This window comes from Lates calcarifer, linkage group LG13, assembly GCF_001640805.2.
Source record: "Lates calcarifer isolate ASB-BC8 linkage group LG13, TLL_Latcal_v3, whole genome shotgun sequence".
Classification (NCBI taxonomy): Eukaryota; Metazoa; Chordata; class Actinopteri; family Centropomidae; genus Lates; species Lates calcarifer.
In genome coordinates, this window is record NC_066845.1 from 3,028,759 (window position 1) to 3,052,169 (window position 23,411).

The following is a 23,411-nucleotide window of genomic DNA, read 5'->3' on the forward strand; positions in this document are numbered from 1 at the left end:
TTAATTAGCTTGTTAACTTGTGTTTAACTTGTGTCAACTTGTAGTAAATAATGTAGGAGAGGAATAAATTTAGCATTCTGAGTCCATCGGGCAGCCTTAAGGGGGAACCCACATTTCACACTTCTGTTTTTCTTCCTCACTCATCTCATCTCAAAGTAAACATAAAACGCCCATAAAACAGATGAAACACAAAAGACAAAAAAAGCACAGACACACATTGCTTCACTCTGTCTTCCTCTGACTCATTCTATCTCTCTCTCTCTCTCTCTTCCTCTCTCTCTCTCTCTCTCTCTCTCTCTCTCTCACAGACACACACAGAAGCTCATAGAGAGCAAACCAACGATGGCGAGTGATGGATGAGGAGAGGAGCTGTGTGGGTGTGGCTGAAATGGAACTAATGACAGAAAGACAAGCAAGTGAGTAAACAAGAAAACAAGTGGGAGACAAGAGAGAGCAACAGAGATGGGGAGATACAGAGAAATCAAGACAAAGAGAGGCAGAGATGGATAGAAACAGGCAGAAAAAAGAATGGATGACAGCAATACATAAGAAATGGATGTAGCCTCTGTTGTTTGCTCCTTAAGTGCAGCCTGAAGCCAATTTTCGTAACTACAACCGAGTTATTGGAGCCATTCTGCTGTATAGCTGCTAAACTGATAGTATTTTAGGGTGTTTGTGGTTTGGAGTTAACTCTATAATTTAGAAATAATTCAACTGTTACTTGTAGTCCAGTGAAATTACTACAAAAGATAGTCTTGGCTTGAGTGTCTGGGCCCAAGAGGCAAGGCATTGATCTATGAAATAAACCCCTTAATAATATCTTAAAATTAAAAATGATATCCTTTTGTATCCATTTTAGTGAAATCTAAGTGCTTGGGTGTTAAGCTCTCATTGTGTAATATATTCTATGGTTTCATCTAAACTCCATATCTAATTACTCTCTATGTGAGAGATGATACAGCTTGAAAAGCCCTAATGGCTGATTTACTGGTTAAAAAACTGTTTCATAACATCTCATATAAATTGTCTACTGTTTCACTACTTTAGGAAAAGAAAAACTTATTTTTTATTTTATACCAGTACATTTTGATAACTATACCTACATACATTTAGAAGTGTGCTGAAACAATAAGTAAATACAACTTAATTTAATGGGATAACAATTAGTTCAGCTATGATACGACACTTGAAAACCCCTTGATGGAATAGGGTTGTCATGGTAGTGGGGCTTACAAGTTGGGAGTTGTCCCAAAAGTTTTCCAGCTAGCCTGGAGAAAACAGTTATGAAATGAATCCATTCATACCAACACACACACACACACACACACACACACCTACATACACTAATGCAGTCTGTGATTCAGTGGCTTTAATTACCTCTCATAGGAACATCAGATGGCAAACAGTTCTTAAACAGCCAGCTGGGAGAGAGAGGAAGAGAGACTGGGGAAGTGATAGAGAGATATAAACGGTGGATAGAGCCAGGGAAAAAAAGAAAGAAAGAAAGAAAGAAAGAAAGAAAGAAAGAAAGAAAGAAGCCGTACATAAGGCTAGAGAGGAAAACAGGTTAAAAAAAAAACCCAATCGATAAGATGATGGAGGAAAGGAGAAACAGGGAGAAAAGTCAAAGTCAAAGAAAGCCAAAGGTTGGAGTGAGGGATAGTATTTCAATGAGAAGGAATAAAAGATAAAATAGTGAGGAAACCGAGAGGGAAGAAAATAAAGAAAACTGTTAGTAGGGCAGGAGACAGAGGAGGGAAGAGGGAAGGTACATATGGAGGGATCCTCCTCTCCTCCGGCAATGAGCAGAGAATGAACAGATGTCTAACAGGAGAAGAGAGAAAGTGTATCACAACGCCAAAGAGGAAGGCAGTGAACTGCAGATAGTGAGGATGAGCAAGAAAAGGAGAAATATTTAAAAATGTGTGAGTTTGTTTTAATTATTTCAACTAGTGAAGAAGCATTGATTCATTACATTCACACTTACATATATTCAGCTGATAGAAGCTTTGTCCCAAGCAAAGCACAAGTGAGGTACAGTCTGTGCCACAGTAGATCAAAGAGATCATATTCTTGCTAACTATAGCCACTGTTTATGTTTTCCTCTTGCCTGTAACACTTTAAAGTAAAAGGAAGGGTATGTAGTGAGAAAGACAGAGGAGATTGTAGAAAGAGAGAGATCAGAGCAAAGAGCCACAGGCTCTCCCTCGTCTCCAGCTGAGCACCACTTACAGGCTAATCCCTCACTGGTCTATCTATATGTATGTCAGATTTACAGTTTTTAACAAGATGGAAGGGCGAGCAGGGAGACCTTCTCTGAAGTGGAGAGTCGTGGTTCAAACCCAGCTGTCTGACTGAGATCTGTAACTGAATCCATATCAGCTGTTACTACTGTCGATCCCGACCTCTGGGTGGAAAAAAGAGAAGCATTTTCTCATGGAGATCAGCAAAGTGTGACAATACGGTAATTAGAGCCATTTTCTGTCTTTTAACAGCATAAAAAACCAGATGGTGAAGCACTTCACCGTGGCAGGTACTTTTTAAGACAGTTAACACTTAAATAGCTCCATTTTATGTAAACTGTATATTAGTATGGCTAGGGGAAATGATTTTCTCTGCAGATTTTTTTCCAGGTGACCAGTCCTTTACAGGTGTGCCAAGAAGTTGATTTCGAACACCGATTAAATAAATTCTTTACAACAAAGCTGACCAAACAGATGTTTATTTGTTTCACCAACAATAACCAGCTGTTGTATATAGTTCTCCTGTTTAAGCCTCTGTGAAGAAACAAATGTATGAAAAATAAAAAAAATAAAGCAAAAGAAGAGCCAGATAAAATAAGTAGAAGAAAAAAAATAGAAATAAATAAATAAATGTATTAAAAAACACATTTCATGACATTCAGACTGCTTATTCAGCTAGATTTCTTATGTTTCAAAAAGCAGTATAGTTTTCCTTTTAATGTAACCTATCTTCTTAAGGTGTTTAGACTTAGGAGTTAATAACTTGGCCAAATAGTACCATTTTCATATTAAAAAGCCTATTTAGAGAAAAGCATATAAATAATAAAATGATTTTTGCCTGTTTAATGTTCAAATGGGCCCTCTGCAACTGTATCTTCATTTCATCCAAAACAGGAATGCCCAAAGTGCAGAGCAGTACAACACCGACAGAAAGAATGGTGGAGAGAGCAACACAAACAGAAAAGGAGAGAGAGGGAGAGAGGGAATGGTATAGCTATAGTTAACGATGGAGCGGAAATGGGAGAGGGATGGATAGGAGCGAAGTAGAACAGTAGAGTGATAGAGAGGTGGAGGTGGGAGTCCTTATCAGAAAAAAGCAGGCGCCTTTATCTCCCTGCCCTCCAGACACACGCACACATGCACGAGGACAGAAGACCACTGACTGCCCACGCAGACACACACATGCATACACACCCACACCCAAAGGTACAAACACTAGCAAACCGTAAAATACACATTCCCCTGTCAACAGACATAACATCCACAAACACTCAAACACACACACACACGTAATAGTGACTCCATCCAACACAGCCCATGTGTCACAGTAACCTCCCCCATCCCAACAACACACACATGCACACGCCTACAGGTGAGCAACAAGCGCCACTTACACACAGACAGCCATGCCCGCCTCCCCTCCAGCTGCCATGGCAATGAATACCATTAGCATCCAATAAAATGTCAGGGGGGCATGTGCAAGTAACTCATCACACATACACACACACACATATGCATATGCACACGCAGACACACATAGTCAGAAATGTCAGAGGCCTTTGCCCAGTAATGTATCTGATGGAGAGAGAAGGCAAATGTCAGCTGTTCCTCAAAATGGCAGCCAGCAGCTGTGTGGGCTATAAGGCAGTGACTGTGGACTGATACTGCCAGACACACAGATGCATATCTGTTTGAGCTGGTGTATGTGTAGCACCACATTCTTGCATTAATAAATCATCAACCTGTTAAATTTAGAACACAAGTAGCAAAATGACGTTGGTATCCCCTACACTGCAGAAAATCTGCTTTACTGCCTTACAGCATCAATTATTCTATATGAACAGAGCTCCAAGGGGTGATTGCTAACTTTGTGGCCTAAGGTAGAAGGAGAGTATGTTAAATATATCCATCTTTTTGTTTTAACCACATGCCTGCAGTGCTGATTTGCTTCAGCGCTGTCTGAGAAAATGGACAGTGTGCAGTCATCCACCAACTTGTGGATATGAATTCATCCAACACCAACTCTATTCACTTGATTTGGTACCCTCAGACTACTACCTCTTCACCTAGATAAAGAGGAAGCTCAGAGGTTGCCATTTTGATAGCAATGATGACATTATCTCTGATAATGATAATGATAATCTCAAGGTTTCTTCTTCACTTGTCGCCAGTGTATGTTGTTAGAAAATTCATCACTTTTGAATTGAGAATGTATAAAAAACTTATACCTGTAAAAACAAAGGCCAAAACAAGCAGATGAATTGGTGAAAAAATATCTTCTCAACACTTTTGCAGACTGCAGAAGAATTATGCATGTACTCGACTATTCCTTGTGACATCAAACGCCTAAAAAGTGAGAGAGGCTTTCACTTATTTTTGTGGACAGGACTTTAATACAGCAGCAGATCAGCAGGCATGTGGTAAAAATTGGAGGTCCGAAAATTGCTTTGTCTATGATCAGTCACAGTCACTTTTTGAAAGCTGCGTTTATGCACAATTTGAAAATAAATGATGTTGGTGATGGAGCTGGAATCCAAAGAGGAGCTTCATTATAAATGAACTCCTCATGAGTCCCCAAAAACTCCACAGCCATCTGTCAACAGAGGGGGGAAAACTTTTCTCTCATTCATCAGCCACGCAAACGGATGGATAGAGGGATGAAAGTTGTGTGATCCCTGGCCAAGCCTTTCTCCATCCACCCTCCAACCCCCTACGCAGAAATCTCAGCAGCAGCCACTGGCAGCGCTTGCCCAAGGTCACAGGGACAAAGTCAGGGGTAGAGGAGAGGGAGAGAGAGCCAGGGAGAGTGTGTTTGTGCTGGTAGAATAGAGTGTGTGCATGTGTGTGTGTGCAATAGGCAGTGTGTTCATGAGGAGTATGTTTGTGTTAAAGCATGAGGGGTTTAAGATAAGGTATAAAGATGTGTGTGTTCATATGACTCCTTGTGTGTGTGCTTGTACAAAGCACAGGGGGACATATAATAACTTCTACAACTCCTGTGTGTGTGTGTGTGTGGTGTGTGTGTGTGTGTGTGTGTGTGTGTATATGAGAGAAAGAGTGTGTGTGGAATAAAGATGGCTGCTGACTGCCACAACTCAGCAGGCTGGGCAACATGACGATAAATAATCGGCTCTGAACCACTGCACTAATGAGCCAAACACACACATACACTCACATTCAGCAACCCACATACACACCTACACACCATGGTCCTTATTCTTTGACCTACTGGAATGGATAGACTTATTACACACACACACAGCCAATTAATATCAAATGACACACACATATACACACTCAAATAACTCACGCATATGAAACTTTACTGCACACAAGCAGAAGGCACCACTCACACAGCAGTATATACAGTATCTATATCCACAGCAGACCACAGGGTGTGTGTTGGCTGTAGCAAGTGATCCATCAGGAACCCCGCTGCCATGCAGAGGTCAAACCCATCAACCCCGGAGACCGTTGCCAGGACGATACACACTTCAGGCAAGAACCAATCACAACAAGTCTCTCATGCTTCACAGCACAGCATAGGTGATTCCAGTATAGGACAGGGTGGAGTTTGGACATATTATGTTTCCCTCCATTGAAAGTGTCAGCCCAACCTCATAAATGACAGTGCTGCAGAGAACGGTGAGCATCAAGCAGACCTTATACATTGCATAATAAATCCCAACCATTTCAGTGTCATTTTCTGTCACCTCAGATTCTAAAAAGAAGACAAATACAACCCCAAATGCAATGGGAGACAACTTTTCCTTTATTAAATCCTTACCAGTAGTGGAGTAAAATATGTTACTTAATTTGTTCCTCATCTGATATTTTTATATCATCATCCGTATCTATTTTTTCTTCTTCCACAAATTCTCAGCTCCCCAAAATAGATATAAATAAGTTTTTGTTTTCTACACCGGATGGCTAGCGGCACAACACATTCATGGTCACCAGAGGATGAATCCTACTGACTTTCACTGACTTTTCCTCAAGGCTCGCCATGAGGTTGACATTTGTGGTGAAATGTCTTTGGTGAATCCTTTGATTTTATATTGTACCACCATCAGGTCAAAAATTATATTTGCTAATTTCCAATATCCAAATACCTGCAAAACTAATGACACACCATGAGTTGTACTTAGCAAATGTTAGCATGCTAACACACCAAATTAAGATGGTAAACATCATACCTTCCAAATATCAACATGTTAACACTGTTACTGTGAGTTGATGTTGCTATTTAGCTCAAAGCACTTCTATACCTCTGGCCTCACGATGCTGCTAGCATAGATTCTATCTTTAATGTTATGCCAATGTAGCATTTGCCAAACCAGACAGTAGACGGAACAAAGACCAAACCCAGAAAACAAACAATTTTAACCCCAAAAAAAAAACCTTAACAAAACACATGCTTTCACCACTTTATTTATTTATGTGTTGGGTAGGTTGGGTTCAGCCAAATTCAGTACTATCAAACATTCTCCCCTGTTCAACCACTCAGTATTTCTACAAGGCACAGGATTACAAAAATCCAACCACAATTTTTAAGATGTGCACAATTCTTTCTTTGGGAACCTGTGCAAACTATCAACCAGAAACAGCTTCTTTGTACCTTTGCACAAACTGATCATCACCTGAGATAAGCAGTAATGGTCCCCGGTAACTTCATCTCCTCTCACCCTTTCTCCTTCACCTCTCCTCTCCCTCCTCTTTTCCTCCTCACTGCCTTTGGGTAAACATTTGTCAGTGTAACACAAGTGTCTCAGGTAAAGATATGCAGATTAACTCTAACTCGTTTGCATAACGAGCTCTTATTTGCCAGTCTAATTATGGTGGCATGCCGAGGCCATCCCTGAGCTGCCCTCAGGGTTCATTAGTGGGGTTCGTTAAGAGGTTTGTTAACGGGCAGCTAATCGCTTCCTCCTCTATAACAAATAGTGGAGCTGGAAAGTCCTGAAAAGACTCCCACTAAGCACACAGCAATGTTGGTTTAAAGAAGACACACATACGCACACTGAAGCAAACACAGATTCAGTGAGCAAACACACACACACACACACACACACACACACACTGTGAAGTAGGACTTGGAAGTCCTACAAGACTTCGTTAAGGTGGCTGTAAATGTCTGAAAGAAATGCACTAAGGAAACACCTCACCATCACCCGCACACAAAAACTGTATTTGCTTCCCTCAGCCATAATATTAATCTTTTTAAAAAATTCACACCATCATTTGGCATGGCACTAAAATGGGAAACAAAATAACTAAATAGAGTCTGTTACAATTACTTTACCTGACCTTTAATAAAACTGATTCTGTTCACACATGACTAAAGGTACAATCTTCAGCAATATCACAGCATGTAGGGCCAAATATTTGTTATGCACACACAGTATAAAAGTGTGTGTTTCAGGTGGAGTGGTAAGACTGCTGTGGCAGTCCAGTGCAGAGGGAGGCACAGGGTAGGTCCACAGCAAATGTTCAAGGGAGTTTGTGGTTTCCAATACTGTCTCATAATAGTTATGTTTAGAGACTCAAAGCAGTTAGTTAAGGTTAGAAAAAGATTATGGTCTTGAGTAAATACTGACAAAATCAAGTGATTTCAAGTAAAGAGTAGTAATAATGAAATGTACAAGGTAGAAAATTGAAGACAGTAAAGAGGCAAACAAGTGAAAAGTTTATCAAATGCAGTTTAAAAAAAACAAAGTTTGAGTAAGAAATTCAATGCGTTCGACTGACTAAAAATCAAAACCTGCAGCCAAGGAGGAGCTGCTCAAACCCCTTGTATTGAATATCAATAAGCATGATCAATTTATTAGATCCTGCATAAATTTATTACAGCTGTAATGTAGATCACACACATGTTCACAACGTTAAGATTCTGATATTCATGTGAGCAGAGGCAGAAATAATAAGACCATTACTCACAACAAACAGGAAAGGTCAAAATTGCGGCTCAAGTTCTCTACACAAAGCCTGAAGAAGACAGTCTGTAAGAATGTGCAGTAATCACTGACTATAGTCTCGGTTAGTGAGTCACTGTCTGTAATCACCAGGCTGTCACTGTGATCTACAACAGATGCAGCTTTAGGAACAGCCTGATGCCAAATCTCATCGAGATGTCAATATCCTTGACATCACGGGCATTTTTTGCATCTTCAAGAGCATGTAGCCAGTTGTGTCACAGCTAATGTAACAGCACTTTTAATCTTGTACTTCAATAAGAAATAGATTAGCAAGAGTGTCTTTTTGTCCAGGAAATCTGATATATTTCAGGTTGCAAACACTTTTCTTAGACTCTCAGCTTCTAAGAACAGCCACATTTATTTTTCCTTTTGTGCTTCGTCAAGTTCATGAAGTTCATGCAGTGCAGGCCTATAATCAGCTCTGATGATCAGAGTTAATGTGCTCACAGATAATTTACATCTGGGAAAATGTGAGTGCATTATGCTCTGCTGCCCAATTCTAAATTATCTGACTGTTTAAGCGAGACAGTCAAAGATGAGAGCCAATGATAACAGTTTTACAAAGTAAAACAATGGTCAAAGTCTATTTCAACTTTTTTTTTTTTTTTTTTTAAACCAGCATTTGTGTTGAGTCTTGCCACAACAACATCTCAGTCTCCCCCTCCCCTGGCCTCTTGGTAGGCCTCAGGGATTGATGCCCAAAATCCTTACACCATCTTTCTTTGATGGGCAGAGCGCAGCCGAGTTGAGCATGTTAAACATTATGTAGATGGAGTCCTGAAGCTACTGGGAGCTTTGTAAACAGTGGAAATCTCCAATGTAATGCTGGCCTACAGGCTAAGAGCAACACAGACTGAAATGTTAAATCTCTCACTGTTGCTAACTCTTGTGCTCCAGGTTTTTCCTTCACCAAATACCTATCCCTCCCTTTGTTTTCCAAATCGGTTCATCTTGTTCTCTCTTTTCTCTCCATTCCTCATGGCCTACATTTGTTCTCTGCACTTCCTTCCTTCTCTACCTTTTTTTCCCTCTTTTTCTGTTTTGCTCTTCCTCTCATCTCTGTCCAATCTTTCCCTCTTCCTTCTGCTGCCCAAAGTCTCATTTCACACTGCTACTTTTTCATCCCCTTTTCATCTCTCTCTCATGCGCTCGCACCATCTCTTGATCCCATTTTTTCACAGCGCCCAGATCGTGGCCTGGTCTGGCCTTTTAATGTCTCCCTCTGCTACTCTCTCTTCTTAGCTGTTTCTATTCTCTCTCCCCACTCTCTCTCTCTGACTGTAGCTAATGCCATCAAGTGTTTGCAGCAGCCCTGAGCTGAAGATTCAGAGTCCATGGCCCCTGAACTACATGCATACAAGCCCAACTAGGGAACGCAATAAAAACACCTGTATGTCAACAAACACCTATGAAAATATTTGCACATGCACATACCTATACATGCAGGCTAGGAAACACCCACACAAAAACACGGATGCAGGTATATGATGCAATCACACACATATCTGAACATAGTGTTACACAAGCACATTCTAAAGTTAAGTACATTCCCAAACAAAAACAATTTGCTGTGCCTCTGATGGCAATAGTGAGCTTCACTCACCGACCCAAAAACTCATCACTTTCAGGTCAGTCATCAGACAGTTTAAGACTTGTGACCTCCGGTCTGTGTTAGTCTGGCTCATATTTATGTTATAGTCTCACATCTACTCGAATGGAGGTTTGTTTTAAATGACTAGTCACTTCACTGTTTTTGTCTCTTTTTTGTTGTTGTTGTTTGTTTTGTTCTTCAGTGGATCGAATCGGGAAACTGAACCCCTAGCACAATATCAAGGTAACTTTTCATATCCCTTCACAGAATCAGAGCTGGCAAGACTGATAACAAACCAAGCTACAGAGAAATGAAGCCCAAAGAAAAAAAAATCATTCACTGGATATAACCAGGAAACTGAATAAATAAAACATTTATTTTCAATTTGCTTACTGTGAGATTTACAGACAAGGACGTCAAATCAGTGCATCTCTAAATTTTAAGGACATGTGCCAAGCCAAAATAAAGCAGTCAAATTGCTAGGGAATCCCCAAAAGCCCTGCATGTTCTAAACAGAAACAGACATTTATCAGAAATAGTTTGATTTCTAATTAAGGTTGAAATCTGCACAGAAAATAGAAACATGCATTTGAATGTGAGAGAGACAACAAGAACTACCATCTCAGTGGAGAGAGAACTTCATAAGAGTGGAATGAAATTCAGGTAAACTGTGGCTCCCCACTGAAACCTGATTAACAGCTGGATGAACCGGATTATGAAACTGGTCTCACTCATGGCACTATGCAGTATTTTACCATTTGATCACTATTTTCATACATCTTTTTGATTGATTTATCTCATTATGTGATGTTGACCGTTTTGATTCCAGTTGTAAAAATCAAACATGTTAAAATAATCTGAAAGGGAACAATGGGAATTTGATCAAAAGGCAAATGATTAGAATCCTTTAACACCACATGCTGCATGATTTTATTCCCCAGCTGACAAGTTAAAATCACAGCACCAAATGACCCACACTGCAATGGTCCAATCTGTCATGAAAACCCACAGTGGCCCCTCAGTTGTAATGTGTGTCCATGCTTTTAGCTCACTAAACTAATCCCTCTGCTTTGGAATCATGCTTGGCTGTCATAGCATTAGACCACTGATCAAAAGGCTTCTGGACTGAATATCTGGGTGGGGAGAGTAAAAGCAAACAAATAAAGTTCTATACTAACTGTGACATGTCCTCTGAGGCATTTCTGTAACTATGATAGTTTGCTGATCCATAACTTCTACTCTTGATTTGAATAAAGGAACCCAGCACATTGCTGGTTCTTGAAATAATAGTGTCTGGTTCAAAACACTCCCTTTATGCAAACTACAAATACACTCAATCTCTTGTCAGTCATGAACACACACTCATATTTGCATACTGTACATGGTCTCACGTGCACAAATGCACCGCACAGATGCAGCTGCATTGTTTCTGTCTCCCAAGGACAAAAGTAAAATGACAGACAAGCTAATTGATTTCTGTGTGCGTCTAAAGTGAAATGTCGTACTCCACTAACACAGCACTCTTGCTTTCGCTATCTTTTTTTTCCTTTTTTTCCACCATGCGTGGTTTCAGGTTTGAAATCAATTTGGCTTAGATGAAAGTTTTCAATTTCATTAGCTTGATCAAATGGAGCGCTGTTAACAGGCGGCGGTAATAGAAAATCATTTAGGCCGAGCAGCTCACACACTCTCAAAGGACTGGTTAAGAGCTGCTCAGAGAGGGAGAGACAGAGATGGAGAGATACAGAGGGAGGGCGGAAGGGGGACAAGAGAGAAGAGGAAGATGACAGGTGAGAAAATATCAACAAAAGACAGTAAGGGGGGGAAATGGGACAAAATGTGAAAAAGATGGGGGCGAGAAAAAGGCTCAGAGAGGAGAGAGGAAGAAGACGAGGAGAGAAATATGACATTCTACCGAAAGTAGGAAAAAGATGGGAGATACGATGCAGGAGATAAAGAGATAGAGAAAGAAAGATAAGGAGTAGAGAACAGTAAGGAGAGAAAATGCATTTTAGAGAAAAACTAAAAAAGAAGTATGTGACAAAAGAAAGAGAAAAGGATGATAACAAGAGAAAAGGGACAGAAAGAAACAAAGATTAAGTGTAAGAATGATTGATGGCAGTATGTGAGGATGATTAAGTGAGCAAAAATGTCACAATAAAGCCTGCGAGGGAACAGAATGCAAAGAAAAAAAGAAAAAAAAGACTGAAAAGGCATGGAAATCTGTCTCTTCATCTTGTGTTTCTGCTAAGTACTGGCCCATTAAACCTCTGTTATTGCTCCTCAGATGATTGTCAGAGAAAAATTATGTTGTGATGAAAGAACTAAATAAACTATTAGCCATCAAAAAACTCAGCAGACCGCCAGCTAAATATTACCACTTTGATGAGAAAAAACAAACAGAAATTCAGTCACATGTGTTCAATGTTTTTTTTATAGTTCTGTACTGCAACTTACATTTAGACGACATTCATGGATTCTTCTGTTGAATAAAAAGGAAAATACCTAGAAAAAAGTTGTCTCTTAATTTCTGTTAAAGGATATCAAATATGCCTAGCATGTGCTATTTAGACATGTTCTTAGTTCAACTGTTTTACGTGATAAACTGTAATATGGTAGTTTTTAACATATGGAAAATTACAGCTCATGGGCAGAAATGTCCAACATTTTACATTTATGTTTGCATTTACATGAGAGTTAGAGCATTCAATATGAATAAACTCCTCAACCATAGTATAAGTAATTTTATATCTCAATCAAGTCATATCACAGTATAGTAAATCATCTTCACAAGTCCATGGGGAAAGCAGTCCAGCATTTACTTGTAATATTGCTCACAATGGCCTAATAGTCCTCATAGAGTTGTAACAAAGTGAGGTATCACAGTATAAATGGTGAGGGAAAATACCTGATGCTGCATAATTTATACTTTCTCATGTATAAGAAATGAATTCCCATAACACCCAACCTTACATGAATGCAAGATTCAGAGAAATGCATCAGGTAAAAACTTTTCAGAACTTTTTCAAACTCTTATTTTACATATGAAAACCAATAGGAAAAATTCAGTCTGTGAGCACTCTTTAATAGCCACAAACAAACACACACATATCACTGCATAGCATACCAATAAATTAAATTAAATCACAATTCAGTGAGAAAAATGAAAGCTCATGTTAATCAGTTAGTCTCCTCTGAGTCATTGTGTCATCATGATAATGATCAGCCACTCCGTCACTCTCTCACACACGTGCACACGCTTTTGCACACAGACTGTGTGTGGTTAATCAGCCAAGTGAGACTAATGTAGGGGGAAATGTGTTGCTGATTAGCTCAACCTTAAACCCTGAGACATGACTTCTAGTCCTACAGTAGCAGTCACACACATACACACAAACAGAAATACACACAGGCTGACACACACAAAATTAGTCTGGCTATTCATGCTAATCTGAGGGAAAATGACTTGCTCATTAGCAAGACCCTTAAACCTCTTGACAGGCCTTTGAAACCCAGCCGTCTTATGGTCGCAGAGTATACAGAGAAATGTAGTCTCTGTCCCTGTCTCTCTCTCTCTCTCTCACAAACACACACACACACACACACACACACACACACACACACAGGCGTGTGTAGAAGAAGTTGGGCTATTCACAACTATAAAGACTAATCAGTTGAGTTTTAGTAACCGTCTGTAGATTCTATTAATAGCAGAACAGCACAGCATAATATACTAATGAGAATAAAGAATCTGTGTTAATTTTATGAAATGGATGTCAGAAAGAGAAAAACAAACAAACATTGAAATATGTCCATAAAATTAAGTGAATTAAGTAGAGACAAAAGTGGTTGTCATATTGTCGAAAAACACAGCATTCCTTTCTCATGAAAGACTTGGGGGGTCAACATATGATCATTTTTGTGCCATTCTGAGAATAACAATTCAAACTACTTCTGTCAGTTTTGTTGTTTAAAAGTCTGTGCCAGCGTGGCTCGACAAGAACTAGTTAGGACAACATTCTGTCCAACCACATCTGAGGGCAAAATACTTTCTAACTGGAAAGAGGAGTGAAAAGCTGGCCATCATGGAGAGGGGTGAGGTGCAATATTGTTAAAAAAAAATGGGTTTGCATTTTCAGACAGTCTCTCCTGAAGGCACTCATAGACTTGCGCTCTTTTAAACATGTGAAAAGTGACAGACCTACTAATCCAACACAGGAAACTTAGGGATGGGAGACACCCAAGCAATGGTTTTGATGACCATCTGAAACAGGTATAAATCTTGATGCATCACACAACGTACTTAATTTCAAACTCACTTTACTCTTAACTTTTTAAACTTTGTGAAACTATCTGAAAGTCAAAAACTCATAATGATTCTCACAAAGACATTAAACACAAAAACACTTCCCTCTTCCAGATTGAATTTAAGCAGGTTGTCTTCAGTCAGGTTTAAAGCTCTCTTCTTAACCCCAGCAAGAATTCTTTAGAAAGCCCAAACTACCGACTCCTTATTATAATCAAGTAATGTTTGTAATGGTAACATACAGAGCAAAGTTAATTATGTGTACCAGAAAAGAGATTAACCTGACGGATTTCTACTACAATAAATGTTTAGAAACTAATAACCTGTACATTTAAATGGATGAAATTTGCCTGTTAAATTAAAATAAAAAAGTCCATCCTAATCAGTTATTGTTTTATTTACAACAGATAGTCAGCAAATATAATAATTGATGCACACACAGGCAGTAGAATACGTTTTGAGTTACTAAGTTATGAGCCATCTTTACCAGACGTCACAAAAATTGCCAAATTCCCTTGAAAATAGTTATTTTTGACTTTATAATTTGAGTTGGATTCCAGGCATTTTTACTTTGGCCACAATTTTGTGAGTGTGTGATTACACATTGTGGCTCTCTAATAATACATTCCCTTGCATTTGTCATGTGTTTGTCAGAGACAGAAAATGTGTGTCTTAGTGTGTGCATGTGAGCAAGTGTGTCTGTGTCAGTGTAAATATGTCCAAGCCCTGCAGCAAACAGTCTCCTTCTAGATGAGATTTACTGATATAGAAGGAAGGGACACAGAGGATGAATGCGCTCTCAAGGGAAGAGAGCACCCCCCCCACACATACCCCTCTTCAATCTCTCCATCTCCAACGCTTCCTCCTCCTCTATGTGATGACAAGAAGAGTTGGTCTACTTATGATGATGAGAGTCAATTCTTTTCCTTATCATCCACCTTCTTGAGTCTGTCTGTGTGTGCCTCTGTGTGTATATACTGTATTTTTGTGTGTTCCTAGGTGCCTGAGAGTGCTCACACTCTTTCTACCCATCATGTAGCATGGGTTTTTATGCAAGATACAGAAATGACAATGAGAAAAAAGGAATAAATGGTGTACACATGGGCTTATTAAACAGGCTAATTAGCTAAAGATAACAAAACTGGTAATAAAATTGGGTTCAGCAGAGGAAAAGGGAATCAATGTAAGCTCAAAAGGACATGAAATCCACAATTTACTAGACCTGTATTCCTACGGTAAACCAGTATATACTTTCACTTTCCAGTGTCTTGCTCCCTACCTCTCCCCTCTAAAAATTCCCCTTTTGCATCAATTACATTACACATTACAGTCCTCTCTGTTGGTGTTTGAATGTGTTACATATGTGCGTCTGTGAGTGTGTGTGTTTGTGTATGTGCATGCACACTAAAGCATACAAGAGTGTGCTTGAGTGAGTCAGCGAGCCAGTGAATGAAACCAACAATGAGACACAAAGAGGGATACAGAGAGAGAGGTGAGAGAGAGAGCAGTGTATAGAAAGGACAGGATGAAAGACTATCAGTCTCAGTCTCTCTCTCTCTCTCTCTCCCTCTCTCTCTCTCTGTGTGTGCATGTATGTGTGCGTGTGTGTCAGTGATTTTACGTCAGTAATTATTAATGCTCTGTATTGCATGAGTAATGGTGCATAGTGCTGACATTCTGCTACAGGTTAACAGTGTAGTGAAGAATGCAGTCAAGCACATAGGCAGAGACACACACAGGCCAACACACACACACACACACACACACACAGTTTGAACAGTGGAGGCTTTTTTCCAGGCGTTGACACATAAAATACAGCCTCGGTCATATGGCTGTTCCAGCAACGACAGTTAAAAAGGAGCAGTTTGTTGTCATCTGTTAAAGTCAAATCACAGACACACAGAAACACATGGATTACCACACACAAAGCATTTTTTAAAGGCAACCTCAACAAAGCTGAAGACATTCAACTGATATAGTGAAAACTGAGATAATCTGTTTAAAACTGTAAATACTAGTGCAGTATGTGCTATGATTTTCAACGTCTGTGGAAACTGTTGAGATTTCCTGATGTACCAATTTTAAATGACACCAGCCAGCTACAAATCAAAAACACATTATGCAGTTACACATGCATGCAAATAACAACACTTCAATCAGCTGACATTACATTGCATTAATGACTGATAGTGCAGCATGTAAATGCAGCATTTAAAAAGTGGATGTTTCTTTTTCTCAACTCAGCTTGCCCAGTACAAAATGGTGGCACGCCACCAAACACTGGAGAACTTGAAAACCATAAGTCAGTTCAGTTAAACGGCAGTCCTAAAACATCAACTATTATAGCTAAGCTTTATCAGCTAGAAATTAGGTGATGATGTTTTTTTAATTGTTCATGTATCGACTACATATTTGACTTGCATGACTATGTGTGTGGAATTCTCCAGCTGCCTGCCCACAGCTGGCCTCCTGCTGAGATTACAGAGCCAAGTCATGACCCCCCCAGTGACTTTTCAGCCTCTGAACCTTCAAGACTTAACTGCTTGCCTCTGAGCAGGCATCTCTCTGATGCTCAGCTTTTGAACAAATTGACAATGACAACCTGCAGACGACCTGTATGATGAAATAACACAGTGATGTAATTACAATGAAATGAAGTGACATGAAAATAGAAACACCATTCAGAGAATAATGAGACAGTGACATAAATAGGGACCACTGGGGAAATAAAAAGGCAATAAATATCTCATTTGTAATAAATATCTCAAATATCTAAATTTGACTCATTCAACCATATTTTGGTCATATCACAATATTCACCAAACTTCTAGTATCATTCATTACAACTGGGCAAAAATATGTTTAAATGTGTTATTTTTTTCTGTGGCTGGAGTTAGATATGTGGGTGGAAAATTCTGAAGTATTACAGATGACAGCAACAGTATGGTTACAGACAGCAGCATACACACAAGCACACACGCACAAGCACAGGTGACTAAGGGCCTATGTGACTAGCTGAAAACACACACCTACAATAAATGCAAACACACAGGCACAAAAAACGCATGAACAAGTGGACGCTGGCACTGAGGAAGGTTTGCATCTTGAATCCTGATCTCCACAAAGCGAGAGAGAAACAGAGAGAAGAGAGAAAGAGAGGGAGAGAGGCTGAGAGAGAGAGAGAAGGCAAGGTTGGTGTTTTGCTTTTATAAACAGCCTTAGGTGACCATTACACCATTAGAGCCAGAGCTCCCCAATGCCCAATAAAAAGTGTTTAACCACAGCCAAGTTGGAACGGACCTTTCTCTATGCATGTGTGTGTGTCTGTGTGTGTCAGAGAGACTGCCAAAGGAGCAACTAAACAGCAGTCAAAGAGCAATGTGCACTGACAGACAAAAGGATACAGATAGTCCCTGGGCAAAGGGGAAAACGCTGTATTTTTTTATTTCATCCCATATGAAGAGAAGAGAAGAGAAGTTGACAGGAGGAGAGGAATAGAGGGAGTACTTGGTTGATTTCATCTTTTGGTTACTCAGCCGTTTTGCCGGTCACAGCTGTTTTCCGGCGAGTCGCCCTTGCTGCACGTTTCCTCTCTGGTCTCCTGTTGGTGTGCCGTGTGCGCCGTGGCCACGGCGACCACCGCTCTCCGGAGCGCACAACACAGCGACTGTTAACTGCTCAGTGGGCCGTTAGTGATCGGGGCTGATTAAAATACACACACACACACACACACACACACAAGCGCCCACACCGACACAGCCTGCACTCGCGGGAGTGTGATACTAATGCTGAGGGACTGTCGTTTGTGTGGAAAACGGAGGCGTAGGAACCGCACTCGGAGGGCTGCAGACCCAAAATATCTGTCTGCCTTCTTCATCTTATGTTTCCTCCTCCTCTTCGTTTTTTATCTCTAAGTGGGTGGCGGCGTCACCCGACCTGAATTCAGACTATTTCTACCTGTTTTAGTGTTCTAAGGCAAGACAGTGAATCGCCATCTGCGCACACTAACGCTTTACTTTAGCTTATAAACCCGTCTAAACTGTTCTATGGCTTTTATAATCCACGCGCCACAATTCAGATCCATAAAAGCCCTTTAAAAGAGTTCTGTAATGAAGTCAATGCTTCTCACAGTCGGACATATAAGACAGACCTTGACCTCTCTCTTCTCTCTTTCTGTATCTCTCTGTAATGCATGTAATTTTTAGGCTGAAGAAAGAATCTGATAATATTTTTACCTCCATTATTTAACATAGGGAAACCAGTGAGGCTATCATACATATATTTCAAAAGGACGGAGAGGACAACTGATCTTCTTTCGATTTAAAGGACCTTATGTCATTTCTAAAAATCCTTCAGATCACCTCTTAAAGGGGACATTCATCTCTAAACTAAGAGCGCAGAGGATGTCATGCGCGGTCAACCTTCAAATTCAAATATGTTTATACATGTTTAGATGTATCTGTGTATTAACACATTGCCATCCTGTCTCTTCTGTCAGAACTCAACCGGGCACACGGGTGGGTCAGCCTCCAACTGGCCGGGGTTCTCGTGTCTCAGATGGCACCAGTTAGTACGCATCTGTCATTTGAGCTTCGGCTCAGTCAATTACTTATTATTCCGCACACATGCACACATACAGGAGGTATCAAGGTGAATATGGGCTAATCGATCGTCATTTGGCTGGGAGAAAAAAAATGAAACTTGCTTCATTTAAATTTCCTGAGCAGTTTTACAATGTTGGCACACGCAACCTCCGGTCTGTCATCACCATATGGCACAAAAACTGTCACAAGCAACTTGCTGCAGTTTTAGACTTTTTGGTCATATATACCGCCACACTGCTTTTCTTGTAAGATGGAGAGGTGGGTAAAGTGAGTTTTGTGTTGGCTTTCCCTTCATCTGTTGCAGAACAATTTCTGACATCACCCCTGTCCAAAGTGCACATCAACGCAGGCAAACATCAACAACAATAATAAACTCATAATGCAGTGATATTACAATAACCAATGGTGTCATTAAGGCAAAGACTGAAAAGTTGGCAAATCTGCCTTAACATTTCGTACCATAAGGGGATAAAACAAAAAAGAAAAAATATATATACTGAGAGTGGGTGTGACATTCCCGGTTTCCAGCCCAAACGCATGAAACTACAATGTCTAAAACTGGCAACAAGTTTTCGCGGGATATCTGCATCTCTTACCTTTCCACAAAAAAAGCAGCAGCACCGTCTTCCAGAGGCGACATCCCACCGGCGCGCCTTCCCTTCTCCAGACCATCTCCATCCCTCCTGTCGGTAAAAATCTCCGGGACTGTTCACAAAATGGACACAAAGGGGATCTTTCAATATTTTATCTCTTTTCTTTTTTCCCCCCCAGACAGATTACTACCGCGTCGGTGCCATCAATAATCTCATTTTGACCAAACTGCGCTCCCACTGTGGCTGACCTAAGACACCGCGCAGATGAGGTTTGGAGTAAACTATAAATCCTTCTGGAGTCAGTAATAAAGAAGAAACCCCCGATGGGCAATTCCGGTGCAGGCTGTCTTCTTTTTTTTTTTTAAATCCCCCCCTCAGAAAGTCTGCGGTGTCTCTCCTTCGAGCCAGAACTGAGGAATGAACCCCTTTCCCCTTTGGTGAGCTTTTTCCACCGGTGCGCTCCTCTGCTTTATTTATCCAAACGGGACGGCTAAAGCTGAGGAAAACCTCAGTGTCTCTCCTTCGTAACACTTTTCTTTCTTCCAAAGTTTAAACAAACCAGCAGAGTGGACTAAGAACTCCCCCAACGAATTAAAAAGTCCACTTCAGAGGTGGTTTTGAAGCAACAAAAGCCAAGAAAACTCTGTCACTTAAGGCTCATATATTAAATAAAATCCAAATTCCGCTTGCCCGGCAGCAGCTCCGTACGCTCTCCCTCTTTTCCTTCCTCTCTCTGTCTGTCTATCCTCCGACTATCCTCCTCTTGCAGTAAGTGTTATGTGTGTGTGTGTGCGTCTGGGCTCAACTTGAGAGGCTGTATACACTCGTCCGCGGGATGTAGGGAGGAGAGGAGAGGACAGAAGAGGAGGAGGTCTGACGCTTCCACCAGCCGGCAGAGGAGGTGGAGGAGGAGGAGAGCCAGCGGAGGCTGTGGGGCTGAGGAGGGTGGAGGCTGGGGGCGGGATTTGAGGATTTGAGTGACAGTTAAGCAGCCAATGGAGAGTCTAGGACTTTATTTGGTCTTTTTGTCATTTCTTTCATGATTTCAGATTCATTTTCATGGTTGATTTTTTATCATTAGTTATTTATTCATTTTTGTAAGAGGATACAGACGTTCATACCGCAACCACAGCAACGGTTAAAATATTTGTTTGTTTCAAAATAAAAGAAAGCGTGAAAAACTAAAATATATGAAAACATAGGTTAATGTCGGCATTAAAACCCACTGACTGTAAACAAAAGACCTATAGCCTATAGATGTTCTTATATAATGGCGTTTTTACTGCAAAAAAGACTTAGTTTAAAACAATTATAAAAGTTCAAATGAGGAGATATGTCATAAAAAAGAGGCTCGTTTCTCTGTGTGGTTTGTGTGTGCGCGCTTGTCAGTAGCGTGTGTGCGCCCATCCACGTGTTGTTTATCCTTTCAAAGCCTCTCTCTGCATTATTCATACAAAGACACACGCTACACCTGTTCTCTCTGTAATCGATAGAGGCCAACTTCGCACGAGCGCTCATGTATGTGCACGCGCGCCCACGCACGCACACACACACAAACCCCCACCTCCGGTGGCGTGTGACAGCTTGTACAACTGCAAAATGTGATACACCGGGCACCTTGTAATAAAACTCATTCACTTTCCATTGATAGGACAGGAAGTGTGTGAGTGTGAGTGGGGGGGGCAAGCCAGAGGAGAGAGAACATTAAGGTCTTCTTTGAGTCCGAGACGATATTTCATAAGGCAGCATGCCTGGTTCCCTTTGTCAGCTAAATGTGTAAAAGCTAAAGAGATGACATTGTGACTTATTGAATTGCAAATCAGTCCGTCGGCGAAGGGATGGGAGGATTTCCGGAGACGGAGATACGTGTGCCTCGCTACCTCTCTTACAGTCTGTCTCCCTGTCTGTCTGACTCCACGGTTCCTCTGCAAGGGGCTAAGAAGGACCGACAGCCCCCCCTAGTGTCACAAAGAAGAGACACTAAGTGATGGCATTCGCAGAAGATGACCTCTCTATACGTTCATCCCTCATCTGTCCTTAATTAGCAGTATACAGTGTGTCATTGAAGAAAGCCCCTTGCCTCGTGAATTTAACTTTGATGTATCCCACATTATTCTTTGGTCACTTCTCTCTGTTCTTCCAACTGTAATTTTCTAACATGTGAGCTTGGCTGAGCCTGCCTGCTTTTTTTCCACTTGTCCTGTTTCGTTGTTCACTCACTTTCCCAAAACACATTTTTCTGGCCTCCCAGTCACAAACCGACTACTTCCATAAAGTCTAGGCAGCCACCATCCATCCATGTTATGGAGCAGAACCAAATCAGTGCATTTTAAAATATTATTCTAATTTCCACTTGATGACTGTTCCTTCAGCCGGCCGCAGCATTCCCTGTGACTTAAGCTTGAAAGATCTTTTTTTAACTGAACTATTCCTCTTGGGGGTGCAGCCAAAGCAAGGCATTAGTTCAGCAAGCATGTGGTAAAAAAGTAATATTTGTACAAATACAGTGTCTGGATACCAATGAGGACCCACTGGCTGTTTGGAGGAAATCTGACAGAAAATAAAAAGAATTGCAGATAATTCTCTGTGTATCTAGGGACAAAAAACAAACTATATCTTTCAAAGTATGAGTAAAGAAATCTGCTGGTAAAATATCAGAAGATGGCTCATCTAGACATTTGTTCTAAACATTTTTTTAGCTTATGAGCCTCCAAAAAAAAAAAAAGATGCAGACAACAAACCCTTTTTTAAGACCTAAATGAATTAGCCGATTTGATATCAAACTATTATTTTATCTTTCCCATTTCACAAACCTGGAGGTAGCAAATATTCACTACAATCACAAAAAGGAAGGCATTCATCACAAAGATTGCATTGTCATTCTGGAATGTAACTCCTCAAATCCAACCTGTAATAGATATTATGTGATAAATGAAGGAGAATGTGCTCTCAAAAACTGGTTCTCACTCAGTGTCATAGGACTGCCTGCTGTGCTTATTCACTGCCAGGCTGACCACAGACACTGACCTGTTCTACTTTTGCACTTCAGTCAGGATGAATCCCATGCAGCTCAGTTCCTTAATTATAGAAGTCCCACTTTTTATGGCATGCTTGTGGACCTGCTGAACTTTGTCTTCATTCTCCATTCTCTATTCAAATATGTTGCTCTCAATTAAATGTTTGTTTAAAAGCTGGCTGACAAAGCTTGAGCCTAAAGAACCTGAGTAGCTACTGCTTTTACAATTGTTCAATTTAAAGGTGCTATTTGCAAGTTTTTGCTATAGCTACATACCCAGTGTTAGCATTAACAGCTGTTTACTTATCAGTCTAGACGAAATTTGCAAGTTCAACATCAAACTTCATAACTTTACTCTCCAAAGAGCTGTTTCCGGCAGTGAAAAGCAATGCCAATGTTAACTCTTGCTTTCCTTCTTTTTCTAATATTTCTATTCTTCTACTTCAGTTAGCATGCTAAGCAAATACCCAGGTTCATTTTGTCTCAACTTTGTAATACTGCAAAGTCATTGTAGCATCCAGTCTGCCCACAGTCCAACATGAGAAGATGAGGAAGCAACACTGAGGGCATATTCTAAACACAATGATGGCTGAAATAAACAGTGGTTCATGCTAATGATGCTATGTTGCAAAAGTAAAAACACTGCTATATAACAAAGGTAAAAACTTACATATAGCACCTTTAAAGAGTACTGTGAGAACTGAAGAGAAAGTCATATCGACTAGGATAATAGTACAACAGTTTAACATCATTATACAAGCACGTTAGTAAATGTCAAATTCTGAGATACTGAAGAATTGAATTCACACTATAGTTAGGTGCCTGCTTGCAGGTGAATATGAAAATAAGGAGTGAGAAACCACACAGTAAACTCCACTCTTCTTATTTTTAGTTTTTTGAATCAGCTGTACATCTTGCCATCCTCCAGAGACACAAAACAGATTAATAAAACTCAAAAAGTTTTGTGGGCCCATTATTTCTCTCCTTACTTTTTCAAAGAAAGAAAGAAAGAAAAAACGTTCATCAGGCACGAAAAAGACAGACTGAGCAAACAAAACAACTTTTTACTTCTCACCTATAAAC

At 40.3% G+C, this 23,411-nt stretch overlaps 1 protein-coding gene across 1 annotated transcript in view; it reads right to left on the reverse strand.

Annotated features, from left to right (window-relative positions):
* si:dkey-215k6.1 (transmembrane protein 132C) overlaps window positions 1–20,216 on the reverse strand; it is a 225,629-nt gene extending 205,413 nt beyond the window's left edge. The window contains 1 exon segment of the mRNA XM_018671676.2: window positions 19,316–20,216. Coding sequence (XP_018527192.2) covers window positions 19,316–19,397 — 82 coding nt within the window. The 5' untranslated portion in view covers window positions 19,398–20,216.
* Between the last annotated feature and the right edge of the window lie 3,195 nt (window positions 20,217–23,411).